At 39.3% G+C, this 14994-nt stretch overlaps 3 protein-coding genes across 3 annotated transcripts in view; all 3 read right to left on the reverse strand.

Annotated features, from left to right (window-relative positions):
- Positions 1 to 14994, reverse strand: part of dpcd (deleted in primary ciliary dyskinesia homolog (mouse)) — a 183095-nt gene that overhangs the window by 75363 nt on the left and 92738 nt on the right. The gene's annotated exons all lie outside the window — the stretch shown is intronic.
- Positions 1225 to 9117, reverse strand: LOC311008357 (stromal membrane-associated protein 1-like). Its single transcript, XM_084001989.1, has 10 exons — positions 8846 to 9117; positions 8247 to 8380; positions 7377 to 7462; positions 7191 to 7266; positions 6995 to 7057; positions 6795 to 6870; positions 4961 to 5091; positions 4170 to 4377; positions 3286 to 3623; positions 1225 to 1908 (listed from the first exon to the last, which is right to left on the reverse strand). The coding sequence occupies exons 1-10, from the start codon at positions 8961 to 8963 to the stop codon at positions 1774 to 1776; spliced, it is 1365 nt and encodes a 454-aa protein (XP_083858115.1). The 5' UTR covers positions 8964 to 9117; the 3' UTR covers positions 1225 to 1773.
- Positions 9347 to 13230, reverse strand: cenpk (centromere protein K). Its single transcript, XM_084004926.1, has 10 exons — positions 13139 to 13230; positions 12802 to 12897; positions 12646 to 12702; positions 11401 to 11464; positions 11068 to 11114; positions 10873 to 10955; positions 10639 to 10737; positions 10323 to 10458; positions 10161 to 10214; positions 9347 to 10018 (listed from the first exon to the last, which is right to left on the reverse strand). The coding sequence occupies exons 1-10, from the start codon at positions 13139 to 13141 to the stop codon at positions 9863 to 9865; spliced, it is 795 nt and encodes a 264-aa protein (XP_083861052.1). The 5' UTR covers positions 13142 to 13230; the 3' UTR covers positions 9347 to 9862.

A 14994-nucleotide genomic window follows, 5' to 3' on the forward strand; every position in this document is an offset into this window, starting at 1 on the left:
TTGTAAAAAAAAATCATAATAAAGTCATAGTCTAGCATGTTGAAAAAAAGTCACTAAACAAATTCAGAATGCACAAAAATACAGACATCCAAATAGTTGAAAGGAACTGATGCACAGCAAATAAATATATTTGTATTTATCAACAGTATCTATATTTGAGTTGATAAACTGGGGGTTAAGATCTGAGTTCAGACAGTAGATGACGTTGGATGATGTGGATGAAGTACAGAAGCGTCCTCGGTTTTGTTCTGGGACTCTGGACTCATCCGGGGAGACAAGAAAATGCCTACTAGAACTACTACAACTACGAGTATTTTTATTTAATGGTATATTATGACTTTTTAGAAATTCTATTTTATGGCTGGCTCTGCTTTTTTAATGAAATTTTAAACCATACTGTACTATGGTATTTGAAGACATTTTATTATGTAGTATAATATGACATTCTCTTGAAGTTTGTATTAGTTTTTTGCCATTCTACACAATATTCCTATGCCATCTTATGGCATGGCAAACTGAATTTTTATAACATTTTATTGAAATACTATATTAAAACACGACATGTTTATGTTAAACCTTAGTATGACATTTTATTAAAAAGAATTTGGAATATTACATCATGCTATTTTAATGCAATTCTCATGGCATATTATACTATTGTCCTTTTTTTTAAATCACATACTTTATTATATGTGTATGCCTTTGGTATAGGCCTACCTACTATGACTTATAGTGAAATTGTTATGGTATGCTATGCTATACTACAATATTCCTTATGACTATTTATGGATTATGTAATATTTTGTACATTTTTAATAATGTGTGTATATATATATATATATATATATATATATATATATTGTATATATAATGTGTTACATGAACTAAAAATATATTTTATTAAATATTATTTTAATATATAATATATTTTAATTTTGTTATGTTTGTTCCTTGTTCACTAACAATATCTTCTGCAATTCTATTATTTAGTCAAAGCATTTTTCCCTCCATTTTTCAGAAGTGGATGGTTTGAGAGGAAGAACTCTTATATACTGTTCCTGTTCAACAATGGCTCTAGTATTCAGACACCCAATATACAAACAGTACTGTACATCACATCACTGTGTTCGTTTCAAGGACTGAAATCTGCATCAGATTAATGCAAGGAGATAAAAGTAATTGTGTCCCTGCAGGTTTATGTCTACATGAATCATAGAAGACGCATCAAAGCAAGTCCTTTATTATCACTTTAATTTTATAGGGCAACCACAAGTACTTTAAAAGAAGGTTATACAGCGCTGTACATTTGGGAGCAGTACTGACACACCTGAAAGTCATATCTTCTCCCGTTAAATACTATTCATTTAAATGTTCTATATTCTTATAATGATACAGTGATACAATAAAAGCTTGTGTAACTGGTCCTGCAGCTTTTCTGATATGTCGATATCATTTTTGTTGGGACTGTTATTTCCTTGTATTTTTTTTTTTCCAAAAAAGGAAAATAAAAGTTATGATCAAAAACCATACGACAGGCAGAGACTGCCAGGCTGTAATCCTGTATGACTCCCAATTCACTCACACAATAGAGAGAAAGAGAGACAGAGAAAGGGAGAAGGAAAAAGAGGAGATACAATTTTATGTTCCGAAGGCTGGTCCGTGATGGAAATGGGCATCAGTTCATAGTGAGGTGCAGGGCAGCACAAGATATATTTTTTGCACATTCTGCAACCTTGACTCTTACTCTGCCTGACCATCAACCCGCTGGAAGGCTCACTTCCATAGCTGTGTACTCAGAGTCTGGCCAGATCCAGTGGCGGCCCATCCACCCATAGCTGTTGGAGGCTGACCGAAGGCCATCTGGCCGCCTGCACCGTTCAGAGTCATCCCTGACATCTGCTGATTCACCTGAGGATGTAAGAGAGAGCTGTGTCAACACCAGAGGCATAACATGACTGATTGAATCCTGTAGTATTGTAATTATGACCCCAACCCCAGATTGAGACGTGAAGGTAAAAGCATGCTCCTAAAAAGTTGAGCTGAAACAAAGCTCCTCCTTCACTACACTACACAGGCTTTCTCTGGAGCATCTACACCCTTGTTGTGTCCAAATCCCACTCTAGATATTAAGTGTATGCTCTGCAATGATCTGTATGTTGTACTTTTTTGGAGGAAACGATACAACACTTGTGCCATTGGCCATCAGTTAAACAGCAACTTTAGAAGGCCACTGTGAATTAAATTACCCAAAGACACAGGAAAACCTAATAGTTGTATTTTGTGTTATGGTGTTCATGGTGCCGTTTTATCACGATTAGTTAGGATTTTCTCCCAGCTGCGAGTGGCTTCTCCTTTTCTTGTAAGCATTGCATTATGGGAGAACATTGTCTATTAACAGCACACTCAACCTGTTTGTTTTTGTCTGCAATCTGGCCGTTTACGGTACAGCTCCTGTTATAAAGCCCAGCTTCTTCTGCCATCTGGTGGCTGCTGGTTGCTCTGTCCACATCCTGTATAGTAAAGCACTTCCCAATGCACTGTTGTGCAATGCATCATCATAGCTGGGTGTGGTCACATGTAAAACTAACCAAACCTGATAGACACAAAAGAACAAGGGGCCGTGCGAGGAATCGGATTACATTCGGATTTGCTACTGTGGCTTTCAACAATTAAGAAGCTAATTGTAATGTTATAACCAATTAATATGACGCAGTCTTCTTTGCAACAATGCTCTCATTTTCTCTTTTGTTATAAATCTAGCACACCTCTTTTACTCACACGGTGTGCTTTTGCCTCTGCAGGTAAGGGACGGGCGCTCCATGTGGGTGGATCCCCTCATGGGAACTCTCCCCGTCGCTTGCCAGCCATATTTCTTCCGTAGTGGTGCGACTGTGTGTCATCAGCCTTCATATATTTACAACCAATGTGTTTGTGATTATACTGTTCACTAGAGCACGAAATTGTTTACTAGAGCACAAAGTTCCTCATATATCTAGCCTGTTAATTTTGCTCTACAAGTGCATCACAGTGATGCACATAACTTTAAAATGTAGGCTACAAAAATGTTTTCTCAATGAATGATGTTTACGAAGTCAATGATTAATCGTGTTCATTCAATAACCGAGTTTAATATTGACTGAATTGAATAATTATAATTTGTTTGCCATAATTGAGCAGCCCTGCATGAACACAACCCATAACTGCAGAAATGAATGCGGCTGCTTTGCCGTTTTAAGTAGCCTTACTCGGCTGCAGTAATCACCATAGCTTGATTGCTCTCCATACCTGACCCATGTTCCACTGAGCCTGCTGCCCAGGCTGGATGGCGTACATGCCCTGAGCAGGCACCATGCCGGCAGGCAAAGCCCCACCCTGTGGTCCCATCATCCTCGGTGCCATGCCCATCACACCAGTGGCTGGGGCATTCCCCATGAAGCCATTAGGCATCGTCATCCCAACCATCATGCCCGGACTGGGCCCCATCATGGCTGCCCCGCTCTGGGCCATCATGGCACCCATGACGGTTGTAGGTGGCATTGCCGTGCCCATACCAGGGAACGCCTGATACCCACCAGTGGCCTGGACAGGAAACTGCATCTGGGAGGGGCCCATGAACATGCCAGCTGAGGGGGGAGGGGGGGAGAAGAAGACATGCACAACCGTGTGAAGAATGTTATACAAATACGTCTTTCAAGACAGTATTGTGACATGTGGGGTGTTTACTAGGTTTACTAGGTAAATATTTGGTTGTGTGTTTGTTTATGAAGCCTGATAATCAGGAAGTTACAAAAGCTCTGTGTTGGGACATACAAGCATTTATCTACTTGTTCCATATGGATTCAGTTTGCCACATCCACAGATCCACAGATGTTTTGCAACTACAGTTCCCATAATTGTTCTCATGAAGCCAGTTGGTTAGTTGTGGGCGAATTTGTAAGGAGCATTTTTTTCTATGATTTGTAGGCGTATTTATAGGGGTTTGGCTATCAAACCGCAGTCATTATTTGGTGAGCTGTGGCTTTTTTTGATAAATGAAAAAGGGGTTTTGAAAATACCATCTGCAAAGAATCAAGGTATCAAGAAAAGTGACACATACACAAATGACATTACAATACAAGAAAAATGACTGTTGGTATTTTCCCATTATTTCTAAACATTTGCATCCTCACCAGCAGGGGCCTGTTGGGACATGTTGTTGGTTCCATACAGGGACAGGATGGAGTCCTTGGACAGGGGCTTCTTGGCTGAGTCTTCGGTTTTAGGGGTGCTACTGCTGTCACTGAACAAGTCCAGGTCTCCCTGCGCTGACCCCGAGCTGGCTCCGCCTCCTGCTGCTGAAGCTTGTGTTGGAGTGCTGGCCGCATTACTGGAGCTCACCTGACAGTAGGAAATTATTAACGGACAAATATTATTTAGTGAAAATAAATTACAATATAACCTGGTTGCCATACTAGTATACAGCCATCAGCTAGTTGACAGAATGGTTGCCATGGTTTATCCATTTATAAACGGAGTGATTATGTCCTGCATAACAATACCTCATATTTCTGTTGGTAGACTTGGTGGTAATTACATCCCCTCCACCTAACAAGTAATTTTACCAAGTTCTACCTGTACTGTGACACAGAAATAACAGTGATATCGCATGCTTATATTTTATATTTCATGCAAATTTCAGTTGATGGTTTCCAGCTCTGGGATTAGCAAACTCTCAGAAGACATCACAAGGGGTTCTTTAAATACCTTGATGGTGGGCATCATTTATCACCATTTTTACACTGAATTAAATCAAAAAGGTCTTGTGGGCTATTTATGCTGGTAGTTATCATTTGACTTTTTCTTTTCTACAGCACACTTCATTTCAGCTGTACAACTAAAGGACCATAAACATCAAGCCCTACTGAGCAATATTCAGAAATTAGAACTAAATCTGGATGGGGGAATTCTTGCTGGATTTTACCTGAGAAAACTGAGCTGCAGATGCTGAAGCAGGGAGGGGGTTGGATACCATCGGGCCAAATATATCAAGGTCATTGTTGTTCTGGCTTGTGCTCGTGCTACCATTGTTAGTTGATGCAGCTGCTGGTACGTCTGTGATAGAAAGGTGAAAACAAGGTTTTACAGGTGGAATATAACCGTACAGTAGTATGAGTATTTTAACACAAGGCAGCATACGTCACTGATGATTTCCAAATAATATTCTACCTAGATGTATTTAAAAATAAGCAACTTACCCTCATTAAATCATTAACCACAAACCTAAAATAACAGTAAACCTGCCATCCACATAATGCAATCCAAGCCCATCAGTAGCAGGGATAAGTCATGTTACTTTAAACTGTAAATGGAATCGCTGTAATGAAGTGATAACACACATATTCCTAGGTTTACACTAATTTATTTAGTCACTAATGTCAGAGCCGTCTCACTGAAATGCGCCATGGACAAGTACACAAATACATAGGCAAACAATAAGCTGTACTTCTGCCCCACCAGTTATATAAATCAAAGCAGAAATGTCCACATAACAGCCACTTGTACACTTCAAGACCTGCTGCAAGAGATCCAGAAATGGACCCATGGGGGAAACCCGTTCCACATGGTTGGCGTACATCTGGTGTGAGCAACTGTAATTAGGTGTTGCCAAGTTTCATGATGTGTCAAACTGTCCCCTGTCCCATCTTAGATCCAGTTCACAGCATAACATTTCACAGTTTATCCCTTGTAATATTTAAAGCTGGTCCTCAAACCAAAAAAAATGTCCAAATATGTAGACAAAAAGAAAAAAAAACAAGAAGTTCAGTAGTCAGTCTCTAGCCTCTGTGACCGAGTCAGCAGCTTCAGCACTTCCGTTGACAAACCAAAAAAAAAGCCTTGCAGAGTGTCATTGGTACGTTTTCTTTTAAATGTAGTGCAGCAAAAAATGCATCATCAACAGCAACTTTAAAGAACAGACTTCACTGAAGTTCCGATACAGATAGCATAGTGGATCAGAGATCGGTTCGTCTGCTGCCTGTCAGATGACAGTAATAGGAATGTACAGTACATTCACAGTGACTCCTAAAACCAACTAAAAGGGGAACAAAGGGACTCTTTCAAGACTTTCTCAAAGGCCACTGCATGATTATTACAAATTGAGGCAACAAGTTTACAGTGACAACACTACAGGTTAAGACAGCACCATGGTTTGTCCCTTCGCCTCACAGAACTACATTCTTGGTTCAGTGCAGTTATCCCCTGCTGTGAGGATGCAATGAGAAGGTATTCAACCTTAACCACAACAACAACAAGCCACAGCATGCTTCACCAAGCAAGAGATGCTGACAACATCCTATACACTGGAAAATTAAAATACATAACAATTAGAGAGGGAGAAATAATCGATTCTATGGTGCATCGCAATGCTTTGTTGTTTGTCTGCATCGATGCAGTAAAGTCTATGAAAAAGAAAAAAAAAATAGGGACACATCGTGATGCATCAAGAATTGTTTAATAATCGAATCGCGACCCTCTGCATCATAATAGAATCGTGAGCTGATTGGCGATTCTCAACACTAATAACTATCAGTAGTCTAAAATTACAACACACCTTGAGCCCATCAACCCTCCAAACTCCCGGCTCAATGAGTTTATAGTCATACACTCATGTATTAGAACTGGCAATTAAAGGGAAACAATTACAAGCGGAGGTCTTATTTAGCCCGATTCCATAAATATCTCAGTCAGCACATTCATACGGTACATTTGAGATTATATTTATTCTCCAGAAACACAAGAAGATTAGAGACACTCACCAAGGCCTAGTAGGTTCACAGAGGGTTCTGAAGTCTTAGCAGGGCTGATTTTGGGAGCGGACCTGGACTCTTCACTCTGTTAAAAAATAGAAGTAGTTAAGACAAACTAGAATAAGTAGGGCAAACTCCATAAGGGACGAAAACAATACCGAGGAGCGTGTTAAAACAGCTCTACTCACAAAGGAATGCGAGACAATTACCTTGGTGTAGGATGACACCTTGCTCCCTCTGTCTGGCTCCCTGTCTTTCTTACCATCTTTTGGCTGGAAAGAAAATACAAAAGAAACTCAAGAAAAGAAACACTGATCCCAGCTTAAACCACTCATCTGTAAAAATGTACACTACTTTTAAAACCATGTACAAAATAGCTATGGAGTACAAAAAACAGATACATACACTACTCCCATTGGTCACATTCTTGCTGTAGTATTTCTTCTTCTCATATTTATCCCTGATGAAGAATTCCACAGCTCTTAGGTCAGAGTTAAGAGAAAAACGGGCAACAAACGAATAAAAAACGAATGGCTTCGGTATATACACAGTGTGGCACGTTTAAGTGTGTCTGCTGATGGTGAAGGATACTGGTCTGTTTGAGGTCTTCTGAAGCTTTCTGGAAGGTTGGCTTCATAAAGCTGCCTGGCCTTGGTGTTACCCATATCCTGCATACTCTGAAAAAAAGGATGTAAAAGGGGCTAAGTATAAATACATAGATTATATATGCATGCTGGAATATTTTAAGGGGACACTCCATTGTATTCATGAATGATGATTAGTTTGTTCATCATCATCATTGCCTGTATTACAAAAAGTGGCAAGTGGCTGTGAACGTTGACAGATGGGCATGTACCGGGCAGTACAGTACAGTAGAGCCAGCCTGGTAAGAGGCTCACATTTGGATTTAACTTCCTTGAATGATATAAAAAAAATCCATATTTCTTTAACTTTTCAGGCACCTTTATATTAAAATGGGTCAAGACAGATATATTGGAGCTTTCCAAGTTTTCCAGTTGTAATTATGACTTGGATGTTCCTGTTAACCGTAATTTTCAAGATGAAAACTGATCATTATGGTGCTTTTAAATGCAGCATACTGGCAAAACCCATGGATATGCATCATGGGGTTTGTAGGATCCAGTATAAATTTGAACTTGACCCACACAAGGGCCTTAAAGTTAGGATCACTGATCCTCTGCCAAGTTTACTGAGGTGCAGCACTAAATTATTGAAAGTACCCATTCATAATGGAACTTTGTATTATCCTCACAAGGTCTTAGGCATTGAAATGGAAAGGCTGGCTATCAATAGAGGACAGGTGTGCCCAAGTAAACGAATGTTGAAATCCATTCTGCTCAAATCCCATACAGCATAGTTTGCAACAGCGTCTAATTAAAATGTCAATGATAAATGGCATTGTGTTCTGTAATATGAAGTATATAGAGATCAAAACAACACCTGGATTTGTTCTATAGTCCATTGGTCCAGGTTGACCGATTTGACCCTGGATATGTGTACCCCCAGGTTCCTGTGGATGCCAGCACACCTGATACAGATGAACACTCCCAGATTCCAGGATGCCCATCTTGGACCTGATAAAGAAAAAGCACAAAAAAAATAAATAAAAAAATAAACAGGATAGTGGATTTGAATATGGAGAAATATCTGGAGAGCCATACATATAACATAGTCTTGTAGTGACTTGAAGTGACAAAAGCCAGCTCTGCCATTCTTTACCCAACATGAAAATAGGAGTCAAGTTCCTGCCACAGTTTGCCAAACGCTTGTGAAACTCGACAGGGAAGCTGAATGCGACGGTGAGGGAGAGGCTTATGTAGATTTAGGGAAGTTAGCTTGCTAGTTAGCCACTTAGTTTAGCTTAAGGGGAAGAGATGTCAGCTGACTAGCCTGAGCCAGTTACACACTAGGGAGTTAGCTTAGCTATGCTAACCAACGCAGATGCCACACTGTTAGCTAGCATTAGCAGCGGTATACAGAGTGAAAACGTTAACTTTGTGAAGTGGAATTGAAAATGTGTGATAGCGTGTATGTCGCACCTTTCGCCTCGCAGTCGGCGCAGTACTTGTTGTCTTCCTCTCTTAGCATTTTGGACAGGATGGCCTGGTGCTGCTCATTGAGTTTCTGGGCCTTCTCTCTCTCCGAGCGGGTCGCCATGGTCACGGCTTTGAGTTCCACTTCCTTAATTAAAATAACTCGGCTTCAATCAGTCGTAAATCGAAATAAGTTTCTGATAAAAGACCATAATCAGAGAGATGAACGCCTCCCGAGTAGGATATGAAAACACCCGGAACCGGAATCCACTCTCCGCCCACAGGAATTCTAACGCTGACGCGGCGGATCCACCGGATTGGACGACAGTTCTGACGTAGTCTGACGCACGACTTGCGTAGTGAATAACGTTTCCCCATTTTCATGAAATAAATCAATATGTGGACTAAAGGTTTATTCACCAGCTCTCATTCATTATCTCGACGGGACATATACCTGCTGGTCAACAATAATCAATGATATTTTTTTCCTGAACACAACACAGAATCTCCAGTTCTCAAGTTTATTAACGATAAAATATATACATACAACAACAGTACCCCGCTGGGAAATCTGACACCTTCAGAAAATCACCTTTTAAGCATTCTTGAAATGAAGCCAAAAGTAAAGACATAAATACAAACATACATTGCTTCCATTGAAAATGACTATGAAAATAGGACCAAAGGAAACATATAGTTGAGAGGACTTTATCCATATTGAGTATTCATGAGTTTACATGACATTGGGACTTAACTTAAGATATTCTCAGATATTTTGGGCCCATGGTTACTCTGTATATACAAAACAGTTCTTAAAAAAAAACCTATGTGAAGAAGCGTACTTGGACAATATACTCATGTTATAACGCACACTTTGTTAAGTCACTGTCCTCAAAGCTTTCCCAGCAGTTATTCTTCATATCAGCATACATAAATATATACAATGATAGCACTATACAATCAGACACATATTAGAAACACTAACAGACAGGTGGTGCTTGAGATGCCTAACACACCACCACATTAAAAAAAGGTTTCTAGGCGGATCTTGAAGTTATTCTCTTGGTGCCTCACTGCAATGCCATAGCGGAGCAGCATCTCCGTGTACGGTGGCCAGAATGTGTTGTCGATAGTCACGTAGGGGTCATGTGGTGTATTCAGGACCTTGTTCATGAGCAGCTGTGGGGGTACAGAAGATAGATGGAGAGTGGTCTTAAGGCAGGATGACTTGGGTTAAGACACTCACATTGACTGCTTTCACTTTAAACAAGGGAGATTAATTGTACATCAAAGCTGATTATGTAGTGCATGAAAACCCCACCTCAAGAATTTCATTAAGTGAAATCAAGTCTTCATCCAACTCCTGGGTAATATTCTGCAAATTAAAACAAAATATGATTATCTGCTCTGGCAATGCAGCTTTTGCATGTAAATAGGCTGCAGAAGTGCAGACAATCATCAGACACAGAAGAGAGAACGTCACCTTCTTCTTATTGTTTGCACCAGATTCATTCTGAGGCAAAGGGACGTGCTTCTCCAGTAAGTCTCCCAGACACTCCATCAACCTTTCGTGGTAGGCCTTCATTTTCTGGATTTTCGCCTTGGTGTCCTGTAATACACTGTAGAATGCATGCCATTAACCTTAATTAGTCTTAATCTGACTTCTTACACGATGTACTCCAGTGCTCATGTTAATGAATGTTCTAAATGAACATAAACATGATTTGCTGCCCTCCAGTGGAGATATATCTCAAAACAAAATCTCCTCTGGTTTAGCGTGACTTTGACTTGACACTCACCTCTGCTCTGATAACTTCCCCTTCTCCGTTTTAAGTCGATCGACATGGTCATTGGCAGCTATCAGCGCTTGTTTCTTCTCCTCCAACCACTTCTGTTCACTAAAAAACATAACATTTCAGAACAATGCACAGAGAAAAACATGTAAAGTATCTTCCATTCATTTCTGAAAAACAAGTATTATATGCTCTGAGATAACACAATAAGTCTGCACTATAACTAAAAGGTTAACGCACAGTTCTTTTGTTTCTCTTAGTTTGTCTCTCTTTGCATTGTGGCAAGAGAGAATCATCTCAAGTTCAGAGCACAGCTTGAGCATCTGTGGAAAACAAAGTGGGACAAAAGATTGCAGAACTTGAGCAATGTATTTAAATAAGATATTTCAATAAATATATACATGATTCAAGGTTGCATTTCACACACAGACATACCTCCTCTTTTCCAGCTTGAAGTAAAACTTCTGAATTTGATGCCAGCACTGGATAGACAAAAAAAAAAAAAAAAAATAGTGTAATGTTAATTTTGTAATATCTTACTTTGGAAACATACATGTGACATATGTCACAAAGTCTGAAATGAAATCTTGATTAAACAGTAACTTTGTCACACTCATTTCACACCAGCTTTAATTGTTTTAAATTTGGAATGACATTGAACTGTAACTGTGGCATACAACTATGGTACTATTGGTATTCATACTTCAGTTGTAAATATTGATCGCATTACGGTTACAGCTTCTACCACAGTGTGAATGGAGGGCTTACATTCCGGCTCCTCTGTCAGCAACTGCCTCAGTTCAGCTTCGGCTGCCTTCAGTCGATTCACTGCCTATTGAAGATGAATATTCACAATGCACAAAAATCACATCACATTTATGAAGGAGTGTTGTTATTGATTAGTTATTGAGTCAAGGTGTTTACATAAATAAATGTCAGGTCTTATGAATGAAAAATATTTTGCACAATGTGACAAGAACAATTCAATTTAATTGTAAAGCTCCTAATGGATATCCAAATTAATATAAGATATATCAATTGACAGAAAAGCATTGTAACAGTTTTCCTTTCTCACCAACAGGTGAGGGTCATGTTTATCTGGTTTGTGACACTGGGTGGTTTGGTCTGAGGGTTCAGCTAAACTCTAGCCAGCAGAGGTGAGGTATGAGTCCTATTGAGGCAGTATGGTATTTGTTTTTGTAATATCGTTCCCATCCATATGAACTTGACTGATGAGCAGTGTGTGTGTGTGTGTTGCAAAATGTGGATGAACCAACCTTGAGATGCTAATAACACAATTATTGCATGTTATGGCTACCTGCAGCTCCACTGACAGATGCCTCTTTGACAACTCTATTACATTTAGTATTATTTCTTTTTTCTTTTAGTGTGAATGACTGTTGATTAGTTGGATAAATAGGTAATTTTGCACGCCCCTGTAAAGACATTGGATTTACGTCATGCTTACATAAAAGGGATGGATGAATATGAAGATAATAAGTTAGTGATTTACAGCAACAGCCATTTCAAGGTTGTGCAAGGTTCCTACTCTGAGTCAAATGTTAAATTCCCTGACTTTCATTGACTAAAAAGCAGAATTTCCATGACCTATAATGAATGGTAAAAACTGACCGCATTTGTGACGAGCAGACAAAAAAAAACGCCACGGTATTTTAAACCTACTCATTTGTGAGCTTTAAGTACAAAACTTAGTTTTACTGCTGGAACAGTGCACATTTATTGTGTTAGTTGTTGTAAACGAGTGGTAAATTGATGATGAAAAATCAAGTAATCATAACAACCAGTCACAAAAATAGGTAAAGTCATGAAATAACCTGGTCAACAAAGATAAAGCATGGGAAATATTACATTGTGGCAACTAAAATGTAAACATCCTACTAACAAAGTTCCCTGACCCGTGGGAACCCTGGTTGTGAATGTTGTATCAGTGACATTGGGAAGATATTATACATGAACTGAAAAGCACACAATCAACGTTTACATTGCTCTCACCGGATCTTGAGGATTCTCGCAGAAATCCGGCTCACAGAGTATCATCTCATTCTGAAGCTGCAACACAGAGATAGAGGGACACAGTCTGCAGGTTGTACCTTCATTACACATCCAGAGAGACTTTAGAAAGGACAGCCTGGCTGACCATGTTTTTACCTTCTCCAGCTGAGCGAACTGATCCTCACACTGGTCAATGAGCTCACTCTGAGCGGCCTCTGACAGCTCCGCCTGTCCGCCCGGCTTCACCTCAGCCTGCCCGCGGAAACACAGCAAGGACAACGGCTTACAAAGTCATAAATATTCACAGTGCACGGGTTACGTCTCATTAGCTGCCGGCTAGTTACGGCTCGTGATGCATTAACGAAAAGACTACATAAGCTAGTTTACGTTAGCAAGGACAATATTGTCTGTAATGTATGTGAATAAATCTCGCTTTACATTGCGGTAAAAAAACACCTGCACTTCAATGAAGTCAAAGCGCGAGCAGTCTTACCATAATGTGTAAATGTCACAGTTCTTCTTCACGACTCTGACAAAGCAAGACGCTCCATTTTAAAAAATACCGCCAACACTGATGACGTCACCGCTGCGACAGAGGCGGAGCGCGCAGCGCGGACGCTGCCGTTCTTCTTCTTCTTCGTATAGGCGGTAGGCAAACAACGGATTCGTGCAGTACCGCTACCAACTGGTCTGGAGTGTGGATCGGCATGGCTGGTACTTACGTTATTAAAACCATAAATAATAAATAATTAAATGACTCTAGATACTAAAGGAGTGTCTTATTGTGTCTGTTGCAGAATATCAAAATACTTTTATCTTCCTGAGGTTTTCATTTTCCTTCCCATATTTCTGACAGTGTCGTCCTTTTGTCCACAGAAGTCATGTATGCCTGTATCATGTTTTCTTTCTTTTAGTGGTGAAGTCTTTAGTCCAGTCTTGATATTCCTCTTCCCTTTTTCATTTCTCACACTTTCCTTTAAACTCTGTAAACCCATCATCCTTTTCTGTCTTCCTCTCATTCCTGCCCCTTTACTGTCCGGTCATGTGTATACAGTGTGGGCTTTGACACCGTGACCTGCAATTATGTAGATTAGCCTGCTATTTTTCAGGGGAAATGGGTAAGTGAATAGGAAACGGTTGCTTGTGGGTGATCAGTCTGACAACGCAGACAAGATAATGCAAAAACCCAGCAATTAAGACACATTTCTTCTGCACTGAGGGGCTGATTGTTTTCTCTCCTCAATAGACAAAACTATTTTCCGATAAAGTCAAAGCCACAGGGGCTAATTGTAGGAGGTTTAAGTAAGAAAAGTCTTATAAATACCAAAACAAACTGTAACCTTCTTGAGTATATGAGGTTTCATTGAGTATATTCCTTTTTCAGCTATAGGCTAATTCTACTTCATTACATTTTAGAGGGGAACAGAGAGTAACAAAGTACTAATACTTTGTTACTGTACTTAAGTACAATTTTCAGGTATCTGTACTTTACTTGAGTATTTATTTTTCTGACAACTTTTGACTTTTATTCCCTACATTTTAGAACAAATATCTACTACTTTCTACTCCTTACATTTTCTTTTTTTTCTTATTAATATGATGTGAGATTCAGTTAGCCTTGCAAAAAAATAAATATAAATAAACAGCCAGTAGAAATAACCCTTCATAGAGATACTTATTACTTTACACTTTGAGTACATTCCAGAGCCTGTACTTGTACTTTTACTTGAGTAAAGAAGTTGAATCAGTACTTTTACTTTTACCAGTGTCTTTTTGAACACAAGTGTATTTCTCCTTGAGTATAGAATGCTTGTACTTTTGACACCTCTGGAGGGAGATATAGTGCACTTTGTTTTAACAAAACTCTATTTAACCCATTACATTTATTTGACAGCGATGGTCACCAATGTCAAAGGTTGAAGGAAAACCAATGAACCTGCCTTTTCTCTCTTTTTTTTTCTATTCTTATCTGCTCTCTAATTCCTGCCATTACCACTCAATCGCTAAACACTCTTCTTATTACACTTTTGATTTAATAGTGATTTGTTTTTCTTTCATTATAGTTCTCTTATTTGCCATCCACTTTTTGTTAATACACATTACATTTCTTTTTATGGTGAATCTTGCACAGTCGCCTAATCAACCTATTTATGGCTGTGCAAATAAAGAAAATGTGCAGTTTAGTTTAAGAGAGAGGGGGGGGGGGGGGGGGCAAATATGTTGAGAATCCCTTATGAAAACAACTCAGTATTACTTTGTGGTATTTATTTTAGGTAAATCTACATTTTATTTAATTTTCCTAAATGCACACCCAATGACACCCACTTACACACATCATGGCTGGTTAAC

This window comes from Eutrigla gurnardus, assembly GCF_963514095.1.
Source record: "Eutrigla gurnardus genome assembly, chromosome: 3".
Taxonomy (NCBI): Eukaryota; Metazoa; Chordata; class Actinopteri; order Perciformes; family Triglidae; genus Eutrigla; species Eutrigla gurnardus.